The 16,897-nt window shown below is 41.0% G+C and overlaps 1 protein-coding gene across 5 annotated transcripts in view; it reads right to left on the minus strand.

The window, feature by feature from the left end:
* STK39 (serine/threonine kinase 39) overlaps nucleotides 1-16,897 on the minus strand; it is a 439,620-nt gene that overhangs the window by 105,027 nt on the left and 317,696 nt on the right. For all 5 annotated transcript variants that reach the window (XM_045780401.2, XM_045780409.2, XM_045780437.2 and 2 more), the window contains 4 exons: nucleotides 12,598-12,720; nucleotides 12,471-12,500; nucleotides 4,681-4,743; nucleotides 2,854-2,921 (listed from right to left, as the gene is read on the minus strand). In XM_045780401.2, the coding sequence (XP_045636357.1) occupies nucleotides 2,854-2,921; nucleotides 4,681-4,743; nucleotides 12,471-12,500; nucleotides 12,598-12,720 (284 nt within the window). The remainder of the gene's footprint in view (nucleotides 1-2,853; nucleotides 2,922-4,680; nucleotides 4,744-12,470; nucleotides 12,501-12,597; nucleotides 12,721-16,897) is intronic.

A 16,897-nucleotide genomic window follows, 5' to 3' on the forward strand; every position in this document is an offset into this window, starting at 1 on the left:
GATTTGTTTCTTTTTTTTTTCCCCAAAGATTTTATTTATTTATTTATTTATTTATTTATTTATTTATTTATTCGACGGAGATAGAGACAGCCAGTGAGAGACGGAACACAATCAGGAGGAGTGGGAGAGGAAGAAGCAGGCTCACAGCAGAGGAGCCTGATGTGGGGCTCGATCCCAGAACGCTGGGATCACGCCCTGAGCCGAAGGCAGACGCTCAACCGCCGTGCCACCCAGGCACCCCAATAAGATTTGTTTCTAGTTGAGCAACTAAACCAAAAAATACTGATTATTAAAAGCCATGCAGAAAGTGATTGGTTTCTAACAGATGCCAGAAGCCTCTGTACTACTTGAACTGTGGAACATGTGAAATCCATGTTGTAGATAAAGATGTAAAAGACAGGTTCATCAGAGGGGCAACTGACATATAGCCAAACATTTTAACTAATATGCCACACTGACAATCATGAGTGAAGTACGGGCAAGTGGGGTGGCGGGGTGGGGGGAGGCAAGCAATGGGTCAAACCCAACAGGTTCATTCTTATAGTGACAAATGTTAAGACATACAGAATGAGGTTTAAAGCACAAGTTGCAGTTCAAATTAGGCTTGATAGCCCTTCAAGTGGAAATAACAAAATCAGAGGCTTTGTTTGGCTGTTAGGTCATGCTAGATTGGTCACCAAAGTGCATGGCTATTTCAAAAGGCAATGGAAATTTAGGCTGCTTTAAGAGAAATACAGAGTGTAAAAAGAAAAGAAAAAAAAATCACATAATATCACTATTGTATTCTAGTCTGCTAAGGCCACATCTGGAGGCTTCCATTTAAATATGGGTGCTACAACATTAAACTGGAAAACGACTCCATGAAGACAGTTCTGAGGTTTTAGAGTAAACCAACTTACATTCCTTTCCTGCAGAACATCTTAGAACTTTTAATACATTAATATTCCTTGTGATTTTCAAAATAAAGTGTGTATGTGTGTATGTACAGATAGACGGACACTATGCACTGTTTCTTAGCTTATTTGAAGGTGGAAGATATGTAGGATCAGGGGTCTAAGTCACAAACTCAGGAAGAAACCACCTGGGCCCATGAGGAACAAGGTAACAAAAGCAGGGGCAGACTACATGTCAATGAAGGACTGTGAGGATATAGAACCATATGATGAGAAGCAAGGCTACTTGTACTGTCTTTCCCAGGAAAAAGGAGCGAGTCCTAGGAAACTACAAATGGCTCTCAGAAAAACAAGGGGGTGCACTTCTTCTACACTGTTCTAGTACCTGAAGCAAAACAGTCTCGGGAGGTAACGCTAAAGACTACGTATGCATTTGAATACTCTCCAGGAGAATTCAATCCAGAGAACCTGGCATCTGGCTCTAAGGGTCAGAATTGGACCCCAGATCGGAAGATCAATTGAATCTCAAGGAAGAAGGTGAACCGTAACAAAGCGTTTTAGTATCAGAGGAGGGAATCACGGAAAAAGCGCTCAAGTATGCACAGAGGTGAGGTGGATATCTAGCACACCACTGAAGAAAAAATTCCTGCATCTATCAAGTAGGAGACTGGATGCTGGGACTCTAAAGGTCACTCCCAATAACGCGCACTCAAGTGGGCTGGCCGCTAACCTCCACGGTCTCGCTCGTGACTATATCTCAGGAGCGAACGCAGAGCCCGGCACAGCGGTTTTATCATAAACGTTGGTGCAATGAATAGATGAACAAGTGAACAAATAAAAGTAGTATCTGGTTCCAAAGTCAAACAAAGGAATGGGCTATTTCATTCTTTGGCGATCACTAAATATGCATAATTATGAATCATAATCAAGGCTACTTTCAAATATAAGGAAAATAGTCTCGCAATAATTTCACTTCTTGACTGGGAAATCACCTCTGAATTAAATCACAGCAAAGCTTGCCGTGCAGTTCCCCTGGTAAGCATGTGAAAACACACCGCAGATTGTAAATGACCATCAGAAATAACGGGTGATTATGGCGACGATTATCTGCCCTGACAGACTAAACTAACTCAGACGGCTGGAAACTAACCTTGAAAATGAATCCGCTTTTTATAGCCATGGCTCTGAAAATGGTCCATCAGCCATGTGTTTTATTTGTTTAATTGTCAAAGGAGAACATATGCGTAACTTATTTTAAAACACCTTCAAAAATGTGACAGTATCCTGACTGACCTGGTGAGTGAAGCTGTTTATAATTAAGCGGAAGCAAGTATGTCTTCAGACACCATATTCTTAACAAAGAACACACATCAAGATGGACCTTACGGTATAGGAATCCATGAAACAGAAAGAACTTTCATTCACTAGATACAAAGTCGACACGGTCAGGAACCATATTTGTATCCATTTCCTAGAAGACTGAGGGTTCTTTCAAAATACATCTGTCATTTCTCCACAGTAGCTGATCAAACCTGCCACTGAAAAATGTTCTGAACAGGCAACTTGTAGTACAAGCATGGTTTATTTCTGTCAGACTGACTGCCGAAGTGTGAAAGAAACTCATTAAAAATCTCTTACTGTGATCTTACATTGTAAAAAAATTAAAAAAAAAAAAAGGGAAAAAAAGCCCAAGAAAGAAAAGGAAAGGGAAAAAAAAAAACTTAATGAAGGGTACACTGAGCCTGCAGACACAGTCATCTGGTGCTGTCTTTCTTATTTTTCTGTAGTAAGCAATTAGAAAAGAGCAATTAGTCCTGGGAATACAGCTTACACACTAGCTGTTTGGCGAAATCAAATAAGTTAACAATTTTATTTTATGCTAATATTATGAAAACTTAGTGAAGGAAATAAGAATATTATACTATAGCAAAAGCAGTACAAAATAAACAGTATTATTTACCTTAATCTTAAAACGAGGTTCACAGCGCAAGAAGCTTCTCTATAGTCTTCGTTAGCATTGGGTAGGCCCTTTAAAACAAAACCACAAAAAAATGAATAAAATCATGACATCCCTTGATTCCCACGACCCTTTCTTTCTGGAAATTTCCAAACTAGGTCTTTACACATGGCATGTCCTATTTGGCCACACAGCAGCTCTATGTGAAGGTTGGAATGATGCCTAATTCCCATCCCAGTTGGAGAGCCAAATGTTTCAAATAGAAAACCTCAGTTGTAGGGTGGGTCCTATGAACAGGTGGTATAAGCTGCAGTAAGTCCAAAGAGGAAGGGTCGGCCATCTTAAAGGAGCATCCCACAAGCTGAGCCATTGTGGGTACCCACTGGGATTTGGTGATGCACAAAGGCTGGGCACCTGAAACATCAGGAGGCAGAGGAAGGCGGGATCCAGTAGGGATCTTTCCTGCCTTTTTCACCTGCAACCTATTTCCTTAAATACAGATCATCAACCACAAATGCCTCTACTCCACAGCCCCTCCCAACTCCTGCGAATCCCTGGACATGAGTAGAACTTCCTGCTGGAGTAGAAAAACAGAGATTTCGGGTCAAGACTTGGCTCTGTCACTGACCAGGTGTGCAACCATGAGCAAGTCATTCTCCGAACCTATTTTCCCACTTACAAAATGGGGATAATACCGGTTTCAAAAGTTTGCTGGAAGAACAAATAGTGTATATGAAAATGGCTTATCAACTATAACATGTTACATAATACTAGTTATCCTAGTCCCCTTTCCTGTTCCCCTTATTCTATTCACCTTCTGACAAATTATTGTTCCTAACTTGCCTTTTATCATTCAACCAGTCCTCACAATTCGTCTCAAGTTGTTTTACTACCTTGACTGATACAGAGTAAAAAGACCTAAACTGAATCCCGGCTCTGCCTCTAACCAGTTCTATAACCTTGCATGAGCCACTTAACCTCTGCATGTCTATGCTTTCTCAGCTATAAAATAAGGGCCAAGGACTAGATGTCTGACCTCAAACAGGCTTCCTGCCACCATAAAATCCTATCACACGATCCTCAGTTTACAGCTGCTTTCAGAAAACACACATCAGGTAGGATGAAAATGAATTTATCGATCAATATTCAGATCTGGGGGACAAAGCTGTGATCCCAAGGCTTGTGATGCTTGATAGTATAATGATTTTGAGAGCAAAAGGGCTTGCCTGTTAATTATACAGCAAAACCAGAACAGGGGCCTGCACCCCGGTACTATGTCCATGTCCCTCCTGTGTGTTGTTCAGCGCTCTGCATCAGCACCCGACTCAAGTCATGCCGCATATTTTCCATTACGTAACTTTTAATATAAATGCATGTCACAGTCCCTGGACTTTTATTTTTACAAGGCAAGTTGTAGAGATAAATTGCCCCATAAAATTCAATGATAAAAGAATTATGAAAACAGGTTGTAGAAATCCAACTGAGAGCCAAAAAGAGAAAAGTATCAATTAACTCTATGGTTTTGTGGCGAGAATCTAACAGAATGGGGAGTCATTTTCTTTGCTTTTCTTACTTCACACACTACCAACAATTTCAGAAGCAGTGTGGTAATCAATCCTTGCTCTTGAACCTATCATTGAAAGGTTGGAGGTCCTGAAAATCATGGTCAATAGTAACAGTACTCTTTTCTCCATACCTATTAAAAGAGGAGAGTTTACAAGCCCCCAATTTTGATGGACTGCCCTGAAACTATCTTCTGAAAAATGTTGGTTTTTCCAAAAATAGGTCTACAAATCATCTCAAACGTAAGTGACTGGTGGAGAAACATACCTGAGAGTCCTGCACAGAGAGGGACTGTATCTGCTCGGGTATACTGCTGGCATTCACCGCCATCTGTTAAGAGAGGCACCGTTACAGCACTTAAGGAAACCAAAATGAGACAGTAAGGTCAGCGTGCTTACCCCAAGTCCCGATTATCAGAGACAATTTTGCATAAGTAATTTTAAATTGGTTTTTTGCTCCAAAGTGTGGTCCTTTGACACCCCTCATTGGAATCACCCAGGACTCATGGTAAAGATTTCTGGGCCCCGCCTAGCCAGGATTCAGAATTTCATCGAGACGGGAGAGAATGTGTATCTTTAAGAAGCACCCTGGGTAATCCTTATGCTTTCACAGAGTCACTGAGCTAAAGTGAAAAGGCAGGGACTATTTGATAGTTTAAATCTAATAACAGAAAGATGCTCTAGGACCATCTGTTCTTGTCACAGAATTTCGTCTAAAGTTAAACGTCCCCAACGAAAGGATGTTAGGATTAGTAACTTTAACCACGACTTGACCTTTAATCATTACTTGGAACAATTTTTTCACTGGATTTAAAAAATACATAAAGGTAGCTGCACTTTTAAGACATTTTCCCAAAAGAAAAGTCAAAGCGATAGGTTATTTTTTTCTCTCGAGTTAGAAATCCAACCCTATCTTCCTAGTTCTTATCATCTGTTGAAGGAGAAGAAAGTGATAAAGAAAGGGGGGGTAATCAGAAGGAGGAATGAAGCATGAGAGACTATGGACTCTGAGAAACAAACTGAGGGCTTCACAGGGGAGGGGGGTGGGGGAATGGGATAGACCGGTGATGGGTAGTAAGGAGGGCACGTATTGCATGGTGCGCTGGGTGTTATACGCAACTAATGAATCATCAAACTTTACATCAAAAACCAGGGATGTACTGTATGGTGACTAACATAATATAATTAAAAAATATTATTTAAAAAAAAAAAAGAAATCCAACCCTAATATGATACCAAAAGTATTTTTGCCTCAAGCCTTACTTTTATGAACTCTGCCCTCAAAACTGGAAAGACCAAAGGGGGGGGGGGAGAAACAACTAGAAGAGGAACAGCAATGAAATGAAAAATATATATTATTTTCTAAAACTACTATCAATTCTAAAATAATCAGAAGTCATCGGAAATTTTTTACGGCAAGTTTTCTAAAGCTTAAGATGCAGAATTCTTACTCACCGGGCTTCCTCAAAATAACTATGCTGGTAATGAAGTAATGGGGGGAAGCCTACTAATGTAATTTACTGTGAAATGCATCAAAAAATGAAGATGGAGGAATAGATGTGCACACAAGAAAGTATAGTAATGGTAGGATCTAGGTGTAGGTAGGTGTTCACTATAAAATACTTTCAATGTTGCTATACATTTGAAAATGTTCATAGTAAAATGTTGGGGGAAAATGACTATGTAAGAAGAACAAATGTGTATTCTTTAGCCAGCCAGAAGACTGGGCCTATACCAAATGATCTCTTGTAAAGAACCCTTCAGGTTGACTGATCCCACGATCTCAATTAAGGTTTAAAATACAACCAAAAGCCACATCAGCACTCACAGAATATTCTACCTCTAGTCAAAAGACTACTCTAACCTGAAAAACATTAATGGCATTTCCTAGAGATGAAAACTTCTCTTCCTCCTAGGGAGGTCCCCTCTCCTGCCCTGCTCTCCCTTACTCCTGGGCCATCACCAGGATGGAAAGCTGGTTAACTGGCCTGGGGGCTGGATTCCCAAGGCCCCTGTGCAATTTCATTCTGTAGGTGCAGCCCTGCAGGTGACGAAGGGACCAGCCTCTGGCTCTCACCAGTACACAAGCAATACAGGGGGTTCCTCAGGAAAATATGCAAGAGGCACAGGAGTGGTCAACAGTGAAGTTTCCTCTGCAAAACATCTTCCTTGATGACCAACACCAGTCATCCAAATGTCACCATTATAGGCGTACATTTTTAAATATAAAAACTTACAAGAAAGCTAACATATCAAGCAGGTGTTACTCACCACAGTGTAATATAAATTTGCTTATTGGATTTTTATTTTGTTTTGTTTTTAAACAGTTTGTTATAAGAAGCGGATTTGAGAGAACAGGGGCTTTCATAGGAAGGGAAGAGAAGAACAGATTAATGGTGGATATCACACTGCAAATAGGCCTCTGAGACGGGGTGAAAGAGAGGGAAGGATCCCAGAATACAGAAAAGAAAGGGACAATGCCTGCTAATTTCCCATAGAGCTCTGCCTAATCTTTTTTTCTATTTTTAAAATTATTGTGGCTAACTAAATGCAGTGTGTTATCCTGGATTGGATCCTGGGACCAAAATAAATTATATCAGTGGACAAACAACTGAAATATGAACACGGTCTGTGGGTTAGTTGACAGTAATGTAGCACTTCTATTTCTTAGTTGTGACCGATGAACCAGGCTCACATAAAATGGAACAGCAGGTGAAGAACGTATAGGAACTCTGTATTATCTTTGTCACTTTTCTCGAAATCTAAAATTATTGCAACATAGAAGGTTTATTTTCAGAAATACAGAAGATTTCTGATGACAAATCTAACGTTTATGACAAAAAGTCAGAAAGCCAGTCACCAGAAATAAGAACGTGTCTTAGAAAATGGCGGTAGGAAAGTAGAGAGTCAGAGCCATCTGTGGTGACAAAGCCAAGCATAATACATTTGGAGGGAGAAATCAGATCTTTGCCTCCATCTACAAGTGGATATAATACAAACATGTATAAGAGCTGACAGGAATTTGGAAAACACTAGGTTCTCAGAAATACACTAAAAAGATGGGGCGCCTGGGTGGCACAGCAGTTGGGCGTCTGCCTTCGGCTCGGGGCATGATCCCGGCGTTGTGGGATCCAGCCCCACGTCGGGCTCCTCCGCTGTGATCCTGCTTCTTCCTCTCCCACTCCCCCTGCTTGTGTTCCCTCTCTCGCTGGCTGTCTCTATCTCCATCGAATGAATAAATAAAAAATCTTAAAAAAAAAAAAAAAAAGAAATACACTAAAAAGCTAACAGCAGTTCTAACCATCAGGCAATAGAAATGAGTAAATGTAAACAATAAATTCAGCTTTCACATTGTGACTCATCTCTAGTAAAATTAGCCTAAATCCACACCCAATTTATTTTCTCCTCAGAACAAAATACCAGAGTCGGGAAACAGAACGTTTTCACAATTAACCTCATCTAGATTCTGTAATGAAATCCTTCAATCTAGCTCTTATGGGCCATTGGCGGCCTTGGTCAACAAACCTTCCCACCTGGCTCCATGACACTTGATTAAATCAGGACAACTTCTCCAGGGGGTTTCTGAAACCTCTTTCACGGTTTTCTCTTCTTCTCTCCCTCTCTTATTTTCTTCTTGAGATTTCTGACAGATATTTAAAACAAATCTTCAGAAATTTTGAGCACCCAATCTTCCTGGACTTCAGTGTGGACTTCTGGATTGGTGCGGTTTTCCTAGCCAGTGGTTCTTGATCCTAGCCATGTATCAGAATCACATGAGCAGTTCCCTAAAAATTCGGGTTGCCTGGACATCATCCACAACTCCCAAATCACAATTTGAGGGCTGGTTCTAGGCATCTGCATTCTTAAAGCTTTCGGTTTTTCTGATGCGGAGCCAAGGTTGCAAAGCATTTGTTTTCATGCCTAACAGAGGGGCTCCTACAAAAAGAATGCATCTTTAGCCTTAGCTAATGTCTCCCTCAGTTAAAGGAAACCCAAAGAAAGTGGGAATGTAAAGATAAAGGCAATTTTACTTTTATACAGAAAATGAGGATATAAAGCAAACTTGATTTTAAAAATTATAAAACACATATTTTCAGAATCTGACAAAAACAGATTCCCAGATCACTGGTCAAAAAGATCAATAATGAGGTAATAGTTGAAAGGTCTTCTATAAGCTATGATGGCATATAGGCTAGGAAACCCCACCTAAAGAAGCCAGTCTTGCAAATGCCTCCCCCCCCCCACCTCCAAAGAGATGAGAAGTTTCCGGAGAGCAGGCTCTCTGCTTTGCTTTTGTATAATTCCCACAATGCCACAGTACCTAACACTGCTTCATGTAAAAATCAGGCACAGATTAAATACTTGCTCAATTAACTTCATTATTAATACTATTGTTACATTTAACAATATAGTCATCTTTAAGTCACCACTGGCTTCCGCCATCCAAGTGGAATATAATAATAAATAAATGAAATGAGCATGAATTACCTACATACTACGAACTATGAATTACTAGTAGGCTGAAACTAATACTTTGCAAGGCTATTTCTAAAACATCGGGTTAGGAACACAGGCAGACCAATTTTTCTATGGGTTTGGCTATGAATCTCACGACAAGTGTAACTCTGGCACTTTATACGTCACACTGGAAATTCTCTCGGATTTAAGAAGATCTCCAAATATGACCGAGTACCAGGCACATCTTCCCAAGGCCCCTCTAACAAACATCCCACCCTGACCTCCTCAATCTTCTCCAACAAATGCTGTAGTACCAGGACATTCTTCCTTATACTTCCTGGGGAAGCCAAACAGCCCTTTACAAATTAAGCATCTAAAACACTCCCTCCTTTACTGGAGCATCTTACTGTGTACATGTCCGCTGGTGACTCGAATACCCACAGAGTGTCCACTAGATGCAATGGAACCCAAATATGAATAAGATACTAGCCCAGTCTTCTAGTGGCTTCTAGTCAAGTAAATAAACTTCAATTTAAATGACGAGTGCTCTTGAAAAGCTTATTAAAATGTAAACACTGGCGTTTAAATGTGCCATTTGGCACAGATAAGCATTTTCACCCTCAAAGATGTTTAAAGGTATACGGTACACTGTCAGAGGCTGTATAAATTGGTACTGCTTTTTTATTCTCAGCTTTACTGAGATACAATTGACAAATAAAAATGTGAGATATTTGAAGTGGTTCAGCTTTTGATAGCAGCCATTAAAAATTCAAAATCAGATTTTGTCAGATGAAGTAATCACAGTTCTTTCAATTCTTTAAATTACTTTACTTGCACATGTGCGCCTCGACACGCAGACACAAAATGTGAATGGAAGGCAGTTTGTAATCGTAACGTAAATGCTCACCAAGAAGTTAATGGTTAAATAAACTACTTCAATCCATCCAGGTTAGTAATACTACTCAGCAGTGAAAAATAGAGGCAGATCTACACAACTAATGTGGGAACATTTCCAAGAGGAATGCAAGTTGCAAAAACCAAAAAACATTTCTGTGGCATCTCCATGTGGTCCACCTGAAACAAACGTAACATTGTGTCAACTATACTTCAATAAAAAGCTTACGGTGTTTATGATCCCATTCACATTTTTAATAGGGTATGGATTTCTTTCTTTACATATCTGTATGTAAATGAGCAGAAAAAAGTCTGGAAGAAAATACTGCAAAATAACCTCTGTGGAAAGAAGGAACAAACACGGGGCGAGAGGGGCAGCAGAATAAAAGTGGCTCTTCAGGTTTTTCTATTTAATTCTTCCGTAAGAAGAATTTTAATAGGTTTTTGTGTCCCTTTCAGTAACACCTACCCTGACCAACCCATTTAAAATTATAAACCCAAACCACATCCCTGTACTTCCCACTATTTTTTCCCCATTGCTCCTATTCCATTGTAACAAAACACAAACTGATTTACGAAGGCTGTTGCTTGTTGTTTACCTGCTCCCCTCAAAATGTAAGCACCACAGGAACGGGGATTTCATGTTTTTTTTCTCACGGACTACCCCCAAAATCTACTAAAACAATGTGCATAGTATGCATGCATGTGTGTGTGTTGCCCATTAATTCTAATTCCTTTTGTAATACGAAATACTTTTTGATTCACTTACAAAAAGTGAACTTAGGTAGGTGGCAAGTCAGGGAGCTACTTTAATTAAAAGCTGAAAGGACAGAGGAACCATCATGGTAGCTGCTCTTAACAGCTCCGGATGCTGAAACGGCAGCCTTGAAAAACAAAAAAAAACTGGCCTGAAGAGCTATGCAGTAGCAGGTGGGGCTGGTTATTCCTAAAATGTGGTAAAAGTGTTTATATTCAAACACATGAACCCTTTCACAAAAACAAGGCTATCTATGCATTCCTTAATTACAAACCAGCATGGGAACAGACATCTGCCTCTGGGACATCAAATGAGTTGAGATACAGAGAAGTGCCTAAGACTTTCAGATCCCACCCATGAAGGTCGACTGTGATGGCGATGACCTGACAGCACGCTATCCATCTCTCACCCTGTCTCTGCGAAACACATTCTTGCCAAAAAGATACCGTTAATATCCATATAACAGATCAGTTATCAGAGCAATTTCAACAAGCACAGAGGAGGATATCGTCACAATACACTTAAATCCTCAAGAGGAAAGTCCCCCACCCGTCAGTCTGCGCCAGGTAAGGCAGGATTCGGTGAACACGATCCAATAAAGACGCTCCATAGTGAACCAATATGAACGCTTTCTGCATCACCCTGCTACTTGAATCATGATATTTTGTTCTGTTTCTAAGCAGGATGGGCCCCTCCGGTTAGAGACACTCTAGGAAACGGATGAAAAACCTGGACTCTGCACTTCACTGTGGGTAAACTAGGAAAGTGGGCAAGAAGAGGGCAGAGTTCACGATACCTGGTTAAGATCATTCTAAAAACCAGCACGTGTGTAGCCAATGGGTCCTACCCGGGAGCTCACCACCATCATTTGTAACAGACAGGGATAACTTCCTTGATGAAGCTTACATTTTATGTACAAAATGCAAAAATTAATTCCTGTGATAAACATAGGAAGAAACAGGAACTGAAGAACAGGTAACAGCGGGAGGCAAGTCGACTGAAAAATCCCTAGGGAAGGCCTACTGCTGTGGCAGGAGGGATGAAGAGACCGGTGGGAGGGGAGAGTGACAGGGAAACAACGGCTTGCAGCTTCGATGTGCTCTTCTCAGAGGGGCCAGCTGGTTACTGCCCCTTGTAGTGGAATGGAAGATTTACTTCATCAAAAGGAAATATCTACTAATTACAAAAAAAAAAAAAAAAAAAAAAGTTGGGGTGGGTATCATTTGTAACTCAAAGTCTTCTGTTTTCTTAATGAGAATTTATCAAGGCACACATTAATTACTAGGTCTGTAAAATATCTGGAGCTATTCAAATATGCTCAAATTTTCTCCAGGAGAATTAGCAAGTCTTTTGAACTACAGGCATCATTAGGCATTAGGATAATTAACTTTGCTTCCTCCATCTGGTTCATCGAAAGATGACCAGTTCTCAAAGGGAAGCTGAGGGGTATTCCTTGCCTACTAAGTTACCCAGGAGATTGTAAAGCCAAGACCAACAGATTCAACGTGAAACTGAACCACTTTATAACTGCTTTATCGTACACTAAAAAATCTAGAAAGATTTTGCCTGTATGCCTACTGTGTTTTCTAAGGACAGTATATATGAAGATGGAGATCAACTGAGTCCTAAGTTGAGCACCCAGTGAGCAGTTCATACGCGTGGTTTCACTGATCCTCAGAGCAACTCAATAGTGTGATCCTCACCATCTGACAGAGGAGGAAACGGAGGCTCAAGGAGTGAAGTCATCACCAATTTATTAAGCCCAAAAGTAATTCAGACAGAATCGGGACCTGCAAAATCTACACGCCTTTTCTGCTCTGCTGCTCCATGAGAACAAAATTTTGAGGTCTCTTTCCCCAAATGGATCACACTCTGACACCACAAGGAGTGGTGGACGGGGTGGGGGTGAGTGGGCCAAAATAATGTTTAAATAAATAACCACCACTCACCTCTGGGTTTTCTTCTTTTACTCTTCGTGACTGTAAAACAATTGCAGATCCGTTAATACACACACCCACAAAATGCCACAAAAAGAAAATGTGCACAGGTTAGCTCACCATCATCAATGTGACTTACCTTTTCTTGCGAAAAGGCTGCCTTCCCTTCTTCACTTTTCTCATCCATCTCGTCGTCACTCCACTCCCAGTCACCGTCCTCGGTTTTATGAAGGTGACCGCTTGACCCAGGGACTCTTCTCACCTGAATCAAAACACACCCGCCCGATTCTTCACTAGCGGAAGGCAGACAGCGCTCGCTGGGACTGCAACTTGGGCCACGCAGCGCACGCCTACCCTGAAGACACCCTGACTGGCTACGCATTCAGGGATAGCAGTTAGTACCCAAAAAGACCACACAGCCCGCAAACTCCCACACTTGTCCTCCTTCCAAACATACTGTGTTCTTGAAATGCATTACTACACACACGAAGAACAAAATATTTTGGAAGAACACCACGTACATCAGCCATCAGGATCAAACCCATCTTTCACTTTTGCTTCAGTTAACACTTCATTAATTACTACACATTAAAGGCCATGTGGTCGGCTTCAAGATTGCCTAAGGAAACGCGAGCAACAGACTGCTGACGGAGGGGAGGCAGGGGAATCAGGCAGCCTAATGAGGCATACGAATCTAGGGGTGTATCAGCGACCTAAAACCTATGTCAAAAAAAAAAAAAAAAGCAAATACCCTTCTACTGCCACCTTGCTCTTTTTTCAGAACCTGACATCACACTTGTTTTCCCAGGATTCTACTCAACCGCAGCATCAGACTATTCTTAACACACCTGGTAACACTTTTGAGCCTTGGGAGGATTGCTAGAGACAGCAAGATAATCAGCAGCTGCGCCAGATAATCTAAACAGATTCCATCAGTCTTCTGCAAGAATTTCAAAATTTTTTTGAACTAGGGTAGAGATGCGATTCAGGGGTATGCTTTCCAAATGCCTGGTGTGGGTGAAAAAGCAAAACTTTTTTAAAAGGACAGGATGACTGAGAATGATGAGCCTCTAACCAAAGTAATTTGCCTTAAAAAAAAAAAATGGACTCAGACATAATTAAACAAAGCAATGTAGCAGATGAACATGTGAATGCAATAGCCAATGATCCACCGATTCGGAGAAACTTCAAGGGGAAGGGGACCCTGGAGACTGTCTAGTCCGATCCCCTCGTTCTACAGATGAGGAAATGAAGGCCCAGAATGTGACCGAAGATCACAGGGTAATAAGGACAAAGGCAAGAAAAAAAAGCCTTCAGATTCCCATTCCAATGTGAGACTTACACCACTGAATGATGACTGTGAAACTGAAGTCGTCTAAAAACATCCTGTGAAGACTTTGAAAGACTATAATGGGAGGAAAACACTATTTTCCATAAGAGAAACTAGTTAGTTATATCGTGGGAGCTTCATTAATCCTAAAGGAAAAACCACAGACCTTAAAATTAAAGTAAGTATTTACACACATGTTCAGTCAATGTCGATTCACCATACGTGCAGGCTCGGGGTTTGACTTGAAGACATTATTGTGTGGAACCTGTAAAAGCAAGCCCGACCACTTGGTCTAGAAGATCTGAGCCCCAATATGGAAAGTTAAATAGAAAGTTCTTACTCATAACTGCAAACACAGTTATGCTCAATAAAAAAAAAAAAAAGCAAGCTTTGTCTCCACTCCAAAAAAACCTAATTCACCTTTGAAACAACCCCTTATGTGCTTGACATATTTTTTTTCCATTCACATTTTTTGAATCATTGGAAAAGACCTAATGATAGTGAGTTTAATGTGCTAACAGGTGCTGGCAAAGTAGTGTAGGGAACAAGTGCTGAAATGCACGTCAAGACATTTAGAACAGACTGCTCTTTAAAACCACAAAGAAATGGATAGGGGAAGAGAAAATAATTTGAAAAAAAAAATTTGAGAGAGAGAGCACAAGTGGGAGGGGCAGAGGGAGAGGAGAGAGAGAGAACCCTAAACAGACTCCACGCTGAAAGCAGAGCCCCAGGTGGGGCTCGATCCCACTACCCTGAGATCACAACCCGAGCAGAAACCCAGACACGGACGCTCAACCGACTGGGTCACCCAGGCCTCCCAGAGAAAAAAAAAAAAATTCTGTTGACGTACACAATAAAATTATTTTCTTAGCAATACTCATCATGATGATAGAGGAAAATCTGTGTTAATGACTACATCAAAAGAGGAAAACCTGTGTTTAATGACTACAGTAAAAGAATTTAAAGCCCCATCTATTACAAAACATACTATTAACTAAGAAGTGAGAAAACAAGGAAAACTGTATCAGAAACAGAACTCTACCTTTAGTGAAACCGCAAAAAAGCATGATTAATGAATCAGTATTCTTCAAGGACTAATACTTACGAGATTACCCTAAGGAAATCTGACAATAGAGTACAGCGTCACACCCTAAAATTTCTTTTAAGCCCTTTTCCCTCTGTTCACAAAATCTGCTAGTTCTGTTTCTACAAGCAGGATCCAACCACAGACGATGAAATGGCCACCTTCTATTTTATTTTAGAACCCTGGCTGCCTCCCTCCTAGTTTTATTTGGTGGAAGAGAGAAAGATAAAGCAAAACATCTAAGATTATAGCCTCGGGCACTGAAAGAAATGGTGGCATGGGCCTTCATGTAATAAATACTGAATAAATGTAGAAATTAAGACAAAAACATTATAAAACCTACGTCACAGACAATATTGTATAGGAGTCACGAGAACAAGAATACAAATCTGTTAAGAACATCCTTTCGGTTTACAGGAAGGAAAACTTGCAGCATAGTTTGAAACCCGGGTTTCACGGTATATTTATGTGACATTGACCTCCACTGAAAAGACCAGAAAGCAATTCCACAAAGTTACATCCCTGTGGGGAGTTTGCAGGGACTCCAGGAAACAACTTCCACCTTCTAAAGCCAAAGCAACTAAGTTTCCATAGTTTAACAAACGGGGTTCTTATTTAGGAACTGATGAATACTCTACAAAATTTTTTTAAAAATTCAAAAAAAGATGTGTAAAAGGCTTCTGTCCTTCCCCATCTCCTACCGCAAGGATGGAGGTTACTTTTCCATTGCTCTCATTCTGTTCAACCAATGCATCACTTAGTAAAGCCAAGAGGTGGTAGTTGGGGATTTAAAAAAAGAATCCAATGCTTCTCAGAGAAAGGAGTTCAGTCATGAGCCCACAAATTCCTCAGGTCCAACAGTGAGGTTAGACCTAGTTTTACAGGCAGTAACAATTATTCCCAAGACTAGGAATAAAGTACAGTTGAGCAGTTCTACTGATCTGTTATTTCCTTTCCTTTCTCTAAACCCCATCTTTATGAAAATTCATTTTTAAAAATGAACCGAAGTTCTGATTCCCACTAGAGAAGAAGTCAGGTCAGACAGAGAAATAGTGTGGCTCCCGGGCTACTGCTGGTGGCCATGGGCTCCTAGGTTGGCAGTGGAGCCAGGATGGAGCAGCCAGGAACAGGGAATGGCAGCAACAACGGGAAGTCACCGGAGCGGCCTGACTCATGTTCCCAGCGGTGCCCCTCTGAACAGGAGCTTTCTGTAAATAACCGGGACCCAGGGTTTCTTTGCAACACGTCACGTGGATCCCTGGCCCCCTGACACCAGAACAAAGGGTACGAAGGACAGACAGGAGACAGCCAGCAGATAAGCTATCTAGACAGGGTGTTAAACATGTTAGAAATTAAAGTGTATTTCTCTAAAAAGCATGAATGTGACCCAAAGATAAACTGGCTAAAATTTAGCAGCATTTGTTCAATCCTGCATGCCCCTCTTTCTAAGGCACCTGTCAGCTGCTTTCACGGCTACATTCACGTCTCCCTGGAGGTAGGATTTCGGAGCCTCCTCAGAATGATTTCTCCTCCGCCTGTTAACCTACAGCCTGACCACAGCCTGAATCTCGTGATCCGGACATGGTGGAAAGCAATACCCAGTAACGTCTCCCTCATCAGGCATTCTACTGAGCAGAAGTATTAAAAATGTTTCTAATTCCGGTTTATAACATCTTTGAGGCTCTGCCAAGGAAACAAAAAGCCTTCTAAATCATCAAAAATAAATAAAATTAGAGGCACCTGGGTAGTTCAGTAGGTTAAGCGTCCGACTCTTGATTTCGGCTCAGGTCAAGATCTCAGGGTCGTGGGATCGAGCCTCTCCTAGAGATCCGCGCTCAGCACGGAGTCTGCTTGTCCCTCTCCCTTTATTCCTCCCCCTGCTTGTGTTCCCTAGCTCTAAAATAAATAAAATCTTTTTTAAAAATAAAATAAGCCTCAGTAAGTTCTCAGCTGGATGTATTTTACTCTTCTCCGTCTTATACTCTGACATTATATCGCACAACCTGACACCTCCGTGCCGCACCT

Source organism: Ursus americanus, chromosome 1 (assembly GCF_024610735.1).
Source record: "Ursus americanus isolate L20-20 chromosome 1, mUrsAme1.1.p, whole genome shotgun sequence".
NCBI classification, from domain to species: Eukaryota; Metazoa; Chordata; class Mammalia; order Carnivora; family Ursidae; genus Ursus; species Ursus americanus.